Source organism: Brachycentrus maculatus, unplaced genomic scaffold (assembly GCF_059751285.1).
Source record: "Brachycentrus maculatus isolate JH-2025_06_01 unplaced genomic scaffold, ASM5975128v1 h1tg000044l, whole genome shotgun sequence".
Taxonomy (NCBI): domain Eukaryota; kingdom Metazoa; phylum Arthropoda; class Insecta; order Trichoptera; family Brachycentridae; genus Brachycentrus; species Brachycentrus maculatus.
The window spans coordinates 13,011-26,470 of record NW_028280798.1 but is presented as its reverse complement, the minus strand read 5'-3'; the positions used below and the strand labels follow the sequence as shown (position 1 = coordinate 26,470).

The following is a 13,460-nucleotide window of genomic DNA, read 5'->3' as shown; positions in this document are numbered from 1 at the left end:
TTTTATAAAAAAAATATTTCACAATAGTATTAATAATGTCGAAACACGTATTGAGGGCTGAGCTCATTTGTTCATGACAGTATCTCACTTGTATGTGATGTTTATGGCGTAAAATATTTGTGAATTACTTTGATAACCTGTTTTTTTTCAAATAATTTTTAGTCATTATATTTGTGATAAAAATTCTTCAGCCTTATCGGTGCTATTTATTCGACGAAAGATTTATTGTTTCGGTATTAGAGTGCGGATTTACTGATGCGGATCATCTAAATGATCGGATCTTACCCAATATAATCCATACGGTACTTTGTGATATCAACCTCAAAAATATATATTTTCAAGTGCTAAAGTTTTATAAGGTTAGGCGTCTCTAGTCTAGTCACGCTGCCAACACGTGCGCCTTACTAAGCAGGTATACACAATCGCAGTTTTAAAATTTTATTCGTCTACATTTTCTTCATGTTTTCGAATTAACCGGGAAATCAATTATACGGGATTTTTACAGCATACATCCCGGAAAATCGGGAGTGTACTGTATAAGAAAACTTATAATATGTAAACACTTTTTTTTAGATGGGAGTTGCATAAAGTGACCATACGTCCCGTTTTAAAGTTTTGGAACGTCGAAATGTCCCGTTTTCAAAAAAGAGCAACACACGGTAACAATTTTAAAAAAGGGCAAAAATCGACGGTAGTTTGCAGTACATATAGCCGTTTCATATAACTTTGTCGAACAAATCCTAGCTTGATTTCGGTGCAAATGGCTACAGCAGGTGGCTGGTGAGTCAAGTGCAAAGACTAACTAATTTATAAAAGCAAACCCACTTAATAAAATTTATAAAATACTCAAGAAAATTTGTTCATCACAAAAATTAAAAGAAACATAATGTGTTCATATTCGTATTATTTATTTATATTATTTTCTTTATCAACATTCCTTTTCTATTTATTAATACATAAAAACTATGAAAAAATATGTGTTTTCTTGAATATACACATACTATTACGTAAAAATTGGTAGATGTCCCGTTTCGAGGACAAAAATAAATGGTCAGTTTAGAGTTGCATCTATTTTTTACCTTGCTTATTATGATGTACAAGGTTTATCATTAAGTGATTTTTTTCTTCTAACTTTAAAAAGATGTAATATTTTAATCTGTGTTGTGAACAGGAGGTTGGGATCTAGTGTAGGCCAATCAGAAACTTGTCAGCATTTGCTCATTGCTGGGAGAAAACCACGCAAAACTGACATTCGTCAGCAGACCTTCCGTTCCACTAGAAGAGGGTTGTCCTAGCTTGGTTTATGGTACCAATGTCCTTTGCTAGTTATATCATGTATGATACCACCTCTCGTGACAGTTCCTTATGAACTATAACGGATCCGATGTCGGATAGGTCCTCACCCAGGCTCCTGCAACGCGCCTTGTTGTCTTTGAAGTTCACGTTCGTTGAGTCGAGCTGTAATCATTAAAATATCAATATAACTAGGACCAGTTCGTCACTTTGTGGAGAATCACCGATTTAAAAATATCGTTCATCTTAGTATTCAAAAGTTTTATTGTTGTTGTTACATTGGAGAAATTGCTATAAACAACTATAAACCAGACGTCAAAATTTTTTAGCTATTCTGGTTTTGATCCTAATTTCTTCATTTCTTATTTTTTAATATACAAGGATACGCTTCAGGTATCACAGTGGACTGTACCTGATGCAGAGGGCTGATTACCTTTCCTTCATGTGTTAACGATCAAGATAACAACGCGTTTATATGTTGCAGTGTTATCTTGATCAATACTTACATGAATGTAAGGTGATCACTCTTGCGCTTAAGGGACCAGCGCATGGTAATATTAAATGAATATTAGAGTGTAAAATCACTTATATTTATTTTCACAAGGGTATCGAATCTAGGACCTCCAATACGGTAACCATTACACCCATTTTAATATACTTGTTTATTTATATTATTAACTTAAAATACAGTAAAAAAATTCTTCTCAAACAATAATTATTTTATTATTAATTTACAGTGATGCCTCGCATAACGAACGCTGCGCACAACGATATTTATGCTCGTCCATCACGTCACTCGCGGACTGCATTCCGATGCAGGGACAAGCAGCTGAGGACACTCGAGTGGTTCAGCGCACGAGCTCGTTGAAGAACACTAAGAAGAGCTGACAACTGTAGTGCCAAGTACTAGTAGTCCAGCAACATGATGAAACTCGAAAAAAAGCTGACAACGAGGAGGAGCAATCGAACCAACCAATCTCAACGGCCGCCATCGAGAACATTCTGGTCAAATGGGTTTCTTCAAGGTATCAGAATTTAACATAACATAACAAATCTTAACTAAACCAAATTAAACGTAACCTAATCTAGCTTTACAAAAATTACTGGAATCTTACCTAACCCAACAAATTTTCATAACTAAACCAAACTTAACAAGACTTCCCTCCCAGCAATGACCGAATGCCGAGAAGTCAATGATTAGCTCAAACTAGATTATCCCTCCTGTTCTCAACACAGATTTAAATAAACAACATTTAAAACCTACGAGTAGAAGTAACAAAACCCCACTCACTGATGTATAAACTTCGCACATAATAAAGATAAATAATAATGCAACTCTCATAAAAAAAACCTAATTAAACCAAACTTTACCTTAACCTTACAAAACTTTTTGTGAATTCTGTGCACTCGACGAGAAGGAATTAAAACTTCAAAATTAAAGATTTTTAGTTTTATGTAACTGGCTTCCAACCATACCGCCAAAAGTTTTTTTGTTGGCAATTCACCCCCTCTAATTAATTAATATAATAAAAAATTCAACATCACAGATAACGGTAATGTGCCCTCACATTACCGCAATCTGTGATTTATAAATAGTATTATTTTTAATTTAAATATTATTATTAAAAATAAAAATATATCAGCGAGGGGATAGGATTCCAAAGTCAGTGGGGACTGATCAAATATATTAATTAAAAAAATATATATTATAATTTATTTTTTACTAGCATGATATAAAATAAGAAAAGGTAGTTAGAAAAAGACAATCATAAATTTAAAAAATATGAGAAAAGTAGATGAAAAAATATGTTAATAGTCAATGTGTAAGAACATAAGAAATATAAATTTATAAAAAATGTTCTTCTAACCAATCTCGCAACGGATGCTTAATTTTATTTAAATTTGTGGATGTTTTGTTCAGCTCCTCGTGCGTTGAACAGCCCGTGTCCTCGTGGCGCGGTGATCATTGTAAGAACATCAACTGGAAACTAGAAAAAAATAATGGTCATGAAAAAAATCAAATTGTACACAACTGACATAAAAACACATTACGCTTTATATAATAGAAACAGTATTTATAAAAAATATATTTACTGTTGCATAGATTTGGCAACGTTGTAAAGGGTAAAATCAATCTGCATCGTCGAAGGCAGCGCGGTGTAATTTTGCGTGTCTGTGTTTGAACACACTAAGGACGGGTGTTTTGTACGTCGTTATTTTAAATATTGATTCTACTTATTTTGTAATACATAATTTTGTAAAAATGTAAAAATAAAATACTTATATTTTATCACGAATTGAGCTTAAACTGAGGTTATCAGAACTCGTGCTAGGCCAAGACGATGGGACTCGATTGTTCACAGAATGATTTGATCAGCTCTGACAGGAAATTCACAGCGAATGCATAGTATTTGCTTTGTTGTGAATACAGTTTAATATTTGTACACTCGTATTATAAAGAAATATTGTCGCAAACGATCTTCCCTCGGAAGTTTTGGGGTTTATATAATCTTAAGTCTTTGTGGATTGGAAATAATGGCAACGAATATCGAGACACGGATCAACAACGTAATCGGGTTTTCCTTTTGTTGAAAATGTCAATTAAAAATGTTATGAAGCTTTAGGAAGTCGATACAAAAATAATAACGCGTCTGAAGAAACCGTCAATGATAATAAACGGAAATTGAGGCACTTTGCAAATCGATCCAGACCAATACAAGTTTTGTTTTGAAAACATAGTAAATTTTTCACGCTGTTTTCATAAAATGAGAGCGAAATTAAGTATACAGTGGAACCTCTTATAACGAGCATAATTTGTTCCAGCATCTTACTCGTAAAATGAAAGATGTATTCCCATAGAAATTGATGTGAAATACGAGAATGAATTCCATGCCGTAATTATGGTCTTTAATTTTTTTATTATTAACGTTTATTAAAAAAAGATAACTTATAAATTGTTAAGGAGTGTAACAACTTGGAATACAGATTTGAAAAAAACCTAAATAAAAATATGAGTTTAAGACAAATAATTAATTCCTTCAAACTATAAAACCGTCTAAAGACATTTGTTTTTACAGACGCTTAAAAATTAGGCGAAAACCCGTCACATCATTATCATTGAATAAATTTGTAGCACCAATAGCCACCTTAGAATGATGCTTCTTAATATACGATGCAACAGTTTCCCATGCTTTCAGCATTTCTCTTATTGTGCTAGAAGATTGTTGATCTGCTACTTCCTCCTCCTCCATCAACAAGCTCTCCTCCATAATTTCTTGCTGTGAAACATGATACAACTCCATAAGCTCTTCGGTGGTCAGCTCTTGGCTGTGCTCTTTCACAAGCCCTTCAATATCGTTGCTATCCGCCTTGAGTCCCATGATATTGACTAGTGACACAATCTCGTTGACTGTAGACTTCACAGGTACTGTTTCAAAATTATTCATTCGACAACACCACCAAAGTTTTTTCCAAGCATAAGTGATGGTCTTCTTGGTAACTCCTTCCCGAGCCACGAAAGCCCCGGCTCACAAGTGAATATCTTTCTCTGCTCGTTATGCGAAATGTCGCTCGTTAAGAGAGCAACATTTTCACATTTCTTTGTTCGTTATGCGAATAACTCGTTATGTATACGTTCCACTGAAGTTACTATGTGAAATTACTGATTCGTGCATTGCTTTCACCCTTTTGCACGTTCATCGTGTGTATCATAATATTAGTAGAAACGTGTTTCATTTCAAATAATGATCCGATAATCGATGGCATTGTTATTAGTCCTTGCTTTTTAGTTGTATTTCTATTTTAGCTAATTAATTAATTCATTGCTTGTGTTGTTTTCAGCAATCACAAACTACATACATGTTACAAGAACAAAATAACATTATATTTACATTTTTACGACGTGGTGCACATGGAAGTGAACAATTTCGCACTGGTTACTATTTACATACATAGATCTTCGGTGTTTGAGCGTACGTACATAATGTTTTTAAAAAAATATATTGATTCCTTAATATTGTTATGTGTATTTTATTTTTATAAATCAAATCATCATCATCATCTTCTAAAGGCAGCGCCTTGTTGTGTCAGCCACTTGTCTCTGTCAGTCGCCATCCTCTTGAGCTGCGAATAGGAGGAGACGTCCATGAGCCGCTTCAAATCCTGGAAGTATGAAGTTCTTGGGCGGCCTCTTGTTCGTTTTCCCAAGATTCTTCCTTCGAAGATGTTGCTAAGAAAGGTGCTAAATCAAATATTTATTGTTAAATCAATAATATTCTCGACCATATACAAAAATACATGTGTAGGTATACAGTTTCCCCCATCTACCACAACTTGATTCAATTTTTAATAACGGACTGCTTACGCCTCACCATCCATAAATTTCTCGTGGTTTTAGGTAAAGTAAATAGCAAATTCTTTAAATAATATCTGTGTGTGATATTCCTACTTTTATACTATACAACATAGATAGAGATATAATATCTATTGAGTATTTCCATACTGAATCTCTAAGAATATGCATTATGAAAATATTTGAGTATTACATTTCAGATATCGCATTTGTAGTTCAAATATTTTTAGATAAAAAAATGAATTCAATTGATGTCACTCAAATAATCAGTTATTTTCTAACATAATACATACTTCTATAAATATTCAATACATACTCGTACATACTAACATATTGATCACCTACTACAGACTACAGGTAGATAAGTCCGGTCAGTGCAGTAATGATATTAATACATATACATATAACATATTTCGTAACAACAACAAAAACGGGGCCATTTCATTCCTGTCGCCAAATTATAAGTGCAGAACAACTCTGAATTCTTTTCGACAGACTTGATTTTAAAAGATTAATAGTAAAATAAAATAAAAATAAATGCCGAAAAGAAATGGCGCCGACAACCTATTTGTAGATGATTTATTACTCCCTTACCTTCAAGCAAAACGTCCATACGGCATACTTACATCAAATTTATATATGTATTACATATAAACATTAAATACAAATAACCCTTAATGAAACCGGATGGTAAAATATGTCAATAAGTATAAAAGATCAGTGCTGTGCCATGTATTCTCGATTTTGATCGAGGCAATGTTTTAGCTTTTTCTGTGGTCTCCCCTAGCTTAATTTATTTTTTTTCCCAAATGTTGGAGATGTTATTTACGGTTTTAGCAGTCCTAAATATGTGTCATACGAAATTCAACCTAATAACCTCAAAAATGTTTGCCTATGTGATCTATATTCGCACGCATTTTTAATACGCGTTAGTGCTTGTTTCTCTGCACTTTGGTCATTATTACCCTCCAGAAGTGTACGCGGATCATGCACGGATGCCGGATGTCGTGTTTTGTAAACAATATTTATTTTGACAAATTTATATAACACAATCATCAGCTTCCTTATTCAATCGTGAAAGGATCTTTCACGTCAAATTAATTTTTCATCTGATATATTATATTCGTAAAACTTATATTAAAAAACAATGTGCATTGTATTTTATTATAATAATAATATTATTTGTTTTAACTAACTAACTAACTAATTAACTAACTAACCATCACGCCGCTTACCCGCAGGGGTAGGCAGAGAGAATAGAACACCATACAACTTTGTTTTTGCAAACATTCTTCGCCTCTTCCACGTTCATGCATCTCCTCATACATACCCGCCGATTGTTACGACTCCTAACCTGACCACTTTCAAGTATTTGGGATACCTGATCGTGCCATATTTTACTCGGTCATCCTCTGCTTCTTTTTCCACTAACGTTCGCCTCATAAATTTGTTTTACCGTTCTTTCCTCACTCATTCGTTCTACATGGCCAAACCATCTCAACACACCTTTCTTAATTTTATCGATAATGCTTGTCTCAGCTTTGCATTCCTTCCTTATTTCACTATACGAACATCTATTATACATCGTTTTGTCGCACATTCTTCTGAGAGATCGCATTTCGACTGCATTCAGTCTACTTTCATCCTTCTTTTGCCAACTCCATGTTTCACTTCCATACATTAGAGTTGGAACCAGGACTCCGTTGTGGACTGCCACTTTAGCTTCCGCTGATAGGTTTTTATTTGCTATAACTGATTTCAGTGCACCATTCACTTTGTTCCCAGCATTCACTCTCCTTTCTGTCTTTATCATTTTTTTTTATATTTTTTTTTATTTATTTGTTTTTTAAATGTTTAATGTGGATATTAAAACAATAACTTAGTGTTTTTTTTCATTTGTTATTTATTGTATTCAAATTGGACAATATAAACATTTTAAGGAATTGATTACAAATAATTGTTTATAAGATACCCATGTGTGTATTTTGTGATTATAATAATTTAATTTATAAAAAATATATATGTGTTGTTTATTCCTATTATTATTATTGTATTTTGTGTTGATCTAAAAATTGATTTAAACATCTGATTTTTTGTAAAATTGTCGGTGTGAAACAAAGACTTTCCATGTGTGAAAATAATCCTCATTGCTCCTTCATTATTCCGTTATGTGCTCATGAAATTTAAATCATTCATGTTTGATGATTATCTTTATTGTGTAGCCATTAATTCATAAGTACAATGCCTACAGTCAATAATATTAACGAATATTGAGTTTTTTTTTCTCACAGTTCAAATCATATGTACCTATTATAACTGATTTTGACAGTTCTCCGTATGTCCCTATTAAATTTTCAATTTTCTCGATCACCGGCTAAATTAGAGTAAAAACGATTTCAATTCGCTAGTAAATTAAGTAGTAAATTATGCGGCAAATCGAACTAGGTATCTAGAAGGAGAAGAGGGTGATACAAACCAAACTAAATAAAAAGTAGTAAAAATATGTAAACAAATAAATATCTTCATTGCAATTCAGAAATTAACTCTGGAGGTGATGTTTGTCCGTGCTTGTCCCGAATCGGAACAAGAACAGACATGCATCGCGTCGCCGCATTGGCCGTCCGACATCCTCCCGGCTGCGGCTCCCGGCAACCGACGAGTCTCCTATCATAGTTGGATATTTGCGTTCGTTTTTTGTTTATCCGAGCCGTAATCATTCAAATGTCAACATTACGTCGGACTCGGATATGTTGCGAAATTTTTTGAAGCAGAGAACTAAACCGTATAGATAAACTCATCAGCGACTTTGCGGGGATCGGTATACCGTCGAAGGTGACTTGTAAGCAGTGTTGCCAGGTCTTTTCCAAATAAATACCGCGAACAGTGAGCATTTTTTTATCGTATACAGTCAAACTCGGTTATTACGAGCACGGTTATAGCGAGGAAACAATCGTTGACATTTTGGTTTCTGATTTTCTCCATACATTTAACGAGGAACTTCTCGGCTATAGGGAGCAAAAAGATATTTGCTCTTTTTTTAAATGTTGAAAATATTTTAATGCTTTAACGTATAGAACTCCGATAGCCAATATTCTGGCTTTTGAACGTTTGGTTGCTAGCTCCGATAGCCAATATAGTGGCTTTCCCGAGCGGTAACTTTGAACCTTGGTTTTCCCCATTTACCGATAACATTCTGTGTCTTTTATTTCACAATGGTGTACATAAAGGTTTAAATATTCCCTTAAATGTTTTAATATTTAAAATACATTAAAGGATTGGCTTATATATTTTTTCTTAGAATTTGGTAGTTTTTGGACTGCTTCGTATATTTCTGTGTGCCGTTTTATTTGGTCAGTCTGTATCGGTACATTGTTCGCGGCGGAGCTCCTCCTACTGTGGTGACCATTATTCTGTGAAATTTTCAAAACTAAAACTATTGTTTTTTTTTTAAATATATTTTTATCACCATGGATCGATTTAAAGAATGTTCGGCAGAAAGTAAGGAAAACGAAGTGTTTAGTAATATTAGCGAACATAGTGAAATTGTAAATCAAAGTGTTAATAATATTGAATCTTCCTTGAATAATGCTTGTGAAAATATTGAAGACTTCCAACCTGAATGATGACCTTGTAATGATGACCTTTTGATATTTGATAATGTTGACTCTATTGTAAATAATTCTATGTTAAATGATAGCGACTCAGATAGTGGAAGTGATATGCAAGTGCGACCAAGTAAAAGAAGGCGAGCTGTTTTTTCAGAAAGTGATACAAACAGTGCTAACTGGGAAATTTTAAGTAGTATATTTATAACCAAAAGTGTATGATTTTTCCATTGGTAGAAGACGCGTTGGTCCTAATATTCCAGCAAATTGTAATGAGCTTCTAGACTCAAACAAACCAAATAAATAGGGAATCAGGATATACATTTTGGTGGATTCGGAACTGGTTATATTTATTCCATTATTCCATATTATGGTGCCGTAACCACAAATAGCTTAATTAGACCTGATCTCCCATTTACTTCAACAATTGTTTTGCACCTTTACAACAATTTACTAATCTCCATTCCTGAAGCTGAAGGCTATTATATGTTAACTGACAGGCTATATACAAGCCCGCAATTAGGAGAAGAATTGATTAAGTTAAACACTCATTTAACAGGCACAATAATGACGACTGGAAGGCATATCCCATTGCCAATAAAAAATGCAAAATTGAAGTCTGGTGAATCAAGAGAATAGTAACATTATATACTAATCACTATTCAAATGATTATAAAACAGTTAGAAGAATAAAGAGAGGTGGCAAAGAAGAAACGATAATTAAACCGAATATGGTTATAAATTACACCAAACATATGGGACTTGTGGATACTACAGACCAGTATATTGCCACCTACCCATTTTTGAGAAAAACTTTAAAATGGTGGCGAAAATTATTTTTTTGGGGTCTTGAAGTTTCCGTTGTTAACTCATACATTTTATATAAGGAAAAATAAAATCAAACAAACTTAAAACTTATGACACATCTTGAATTTGTTGACAAACTTATCAATCAATTAGTCGAAAATCACAGAGGAGGATTAAACTGTACAAAAGGCAGACACTGTCTCGATCCAGAACAAAGATTGGATGGAAAATTACACATTATAATACCTCAAAATGAAAAAAAATGTCGTGAGTGTATAGTGTGTTCGGATAAAAAACAACGAAAAAAGACCATATACTTTTGTAAAACTTGTGACAGCAAACCTGCTATGTGCGTTGGAGAGTGTTTTGAAAAATATCATGCCTTAAAATTTTATAAGTGATTAAATTAAGTATAGTGTTAAGTTATATACATTTATAGTGTTAATTTATATAAATAAAAGTTAGAATTTTTTATTTTTTATATATTTTTTAATTTGCTAAAAAGTGTTTATACTTGTCTCTTCAAAAACACCGTGTACCTGGAAAGATTCTTTCACATGCCTGCTCCGCCTATTGATACGTCAATCTGTTGTTTTCGGTGCCATATTCAAGTAAGTAACATGTAATAACCCAAAACTAGAGCCAATGAGTTGTTTGGAGGATAGATATTCCCGGAATACAAAGAGCTAATAAACAATTGATTTACAACCTCGGACCCAAACGCCCGGACTCGCAATAGAGTGGTCACAAAAACATCGTTGCAAATATATTTCAAATGTTTCTAACAACAAAAAACAAAAAAGACGCTTCTTTTACAAAATTTAAATTTTGAATTTTGAAGAAATATATTCCTTTAAATTTTGAAGAAATATATTCCTCGTCATATTTAAATGGTTTAGTAATTACATTAATTTAAAAAAACTGTGTTTAGTGACTTTCTTCGAATAATGTCGTTCTAATATGTTATCGCGTTACAATGGTTACCCCACACTAGAAACAGGTTGTCTCAAAAGAATGAGTGACATAATAATATTTTTTTATCTTTAAAGGAAATTATGTTCACTTTTTTCAACCCCAGAGTAGACTACTGGTCGTAAGTAAATCCAACAGGAGTGCAAAGTGTTAAAACATTTTCGACCTTAAGCAATAAAATTCAATCGGGCAATTGATCGGGACCGTTGCCGCCGGGATCGGATTACGTTTATGACTCTTAATTACTAATTTGGTGTTGTCACCGACAGTAAAAAAAGGTTTCACGCATGTGGGTTTTGAATTGCATGTTGCAAATTACAAGCTTTGTCATGTCTGTAAGGACCAACTTTGTTACAATAACTTATTATATAGTTATTGAACGTCATGCTTGTTTCGGGGATTTTTACGATAGCTTCCATATTTTGTATGTTCTATGCTTACTATGAACATTGCATATTAAACACTACGAGGTGGGGAATGTCAAATCAATTCTAGAGCAGGTCAGTTAAAAACAAACCCTCGAATTATCAACAAATGTACTAATAAGAAAAAGTCTCTCGTGAACAGGTAGAAATTAAAATTGAAGTTTTTAAAAAGTTTTCTTCATTCTCAGTGTGAATATTGTATTTTTATCTGCATTAAAAAACATCACAGATTAAAAAAAACATACGGGAACTGTGATCGTACAAATTTTAATCGAACTGCTGCAATGGTATGTCAGTACATATTTTATTGTTCCTCGTTATGTCAGAGAATATTTTTTTTAAATACCAATCACATGAAGTTTTTTTTATCTGGAACGGTCACATAACACAATATGTCACAATTGAAACAAAATTCATACAATTCACCCATTACACACATGTCATATTTTTCTGTCAATCCAGTTTTCCTATAAAAATGGAAAATCTTGTGCTGCTTCAGTAAGCAGCACAAGATTTTCCATTTTTATAGGAAAACTGGATTGACAGAAAAATATGACATGTGTGTAATGGGTGAATTGTATGAATTTTGTTTCAATTGTGGCATATTGTGTTATGTGACCGTTCCAGATAAAAAAAACTTCATGTGATTGGTATTTAAAAAAAATATTCTCTGACATAACGAGGAACAATTATAACGAGCAAAATCAGTCGGTCCTTTCATCCTCGTTTTAACCGAGTTCGACTGTATTTATATTATGAATTTAGAAGTATTAAGTGCCTAGCACAAGAGCAACTAGCTAACCTACCTTTATGCACTGCATCTTGATCAATACTTACATGAAGGTAAGGTGATCACTCCTGCGCTTCAGGGACCAGCCCAGGGTAATATTAAATAAATACTAATAATATTAAAAATATTAATAATAGTGGGAATATTTGTGTAATCTATAATATAAAAATGAATCGCAAAATGTGTTGGTAAGCGCATAACTCAACAACGCCTGGACCAATTTGGCCAATTTTTTTTAAATGTTCGTTGGAGTTCAAGGATGGTTTTTATGGTGAGAAAAATTCGAATAATTGCCGGAAAAACCCTTAAAACGGCCATTTTCTTTTTCCCATACAAACGTTTTCTAACTAAAACGTAGTCAATTTGAGCTTTATTGCTATTGTATTAAGTTCATATTAAATTTCTTTTGTTTTACTATCGGCAAGCGACATAAAATGCATCAGTTTTCACGTCATTACATCAGTCAAATACAAACCGCGTTAATAAAAGTATTATTATCCCTATTTTACAGACATAAAACATTGGTTCGGCTTGAAAGACTTCAAGTCAAATCAAATAAAGAAAACATATATCAAATAAAGATGACTCTTTAAGTGATCAAAATGTTCTAGTACTTGACTATCTCATCTCACTCACTACTTCATCTCCGTCTACATCATCGTCTTCATCTTCAATTATCTTAATGTTCAATTCATCTTCTATCTCCATTTTCATCTCCATCTCCATCTTCATCTCCGTCTTCACCTCCGTCTCCATCCCCGTCTTCATCATCGTCTTCATCATCATCTTCATCTTCATCGTCTTCTTCATCTTCATCTCTATTTCCATCTCCGTCTTCATCTCCATCTCCGTCTTCATCTCCGTCTCCATCTCCGTGTTCATTTCCGTGTTCATCTCCATGTTCATCTACGTGTTCATCTCCGTCATCATCTCCGTTTTCATCTCGGTGTTCATCTCCATTTCCGTGTTCATCTCCGTGTTCATCTCCGTGTTCATCTCCGTATTCATCTCCGTGTTAATCTCCATATCCGTCTTCATCTCCGTGTTTATCTACGTGTTCATCTCCATCTTCATCTCCATTTTCATCTCCGTGTTCATCTCCGTGATCATCTCCGTGTTCATCTCCGTGTTCATCTCCGTGTTCATCTCCGTCATCATCTCGGTGTTCATCTCCGTGTTCATCTCCATCTTCATCTCTGTCTTCATCTCCGTGTTCA

At 33.6% G+C, this 13,460-nt stretch overlaps 1 protein-coding gene across 1 annotated transcript in view; it reads right to left on the bottom strand.

Moving 5' to 3' along the window:
- The window catches only part of LOC148312292 (uncharacterized), a 47,188-nt gene extending 34,153 nt beyond the window's left edge, over window positions 1–13,035 (bottom strand). Inside the window, exons 1-2 of the mRNA XM_088277519.1 lie at window positions 12,876–13,035; window positions 1,404–1,458 (exon numbers count right to left, since the gene is read on the bottom strand). Of these exons, the coding sequence (XP_088133645.1) occupies window positions 1,404–1,458; window positions 12,876–13,035 (215 nt within the window). The remainder of the gene's footprint in view (window positions 1–1,403; window positions 1,459–12,875) is intronic.
- Between the last annotated feature and the right edge of the window lie 425 nt (window positions 13,036–13,460).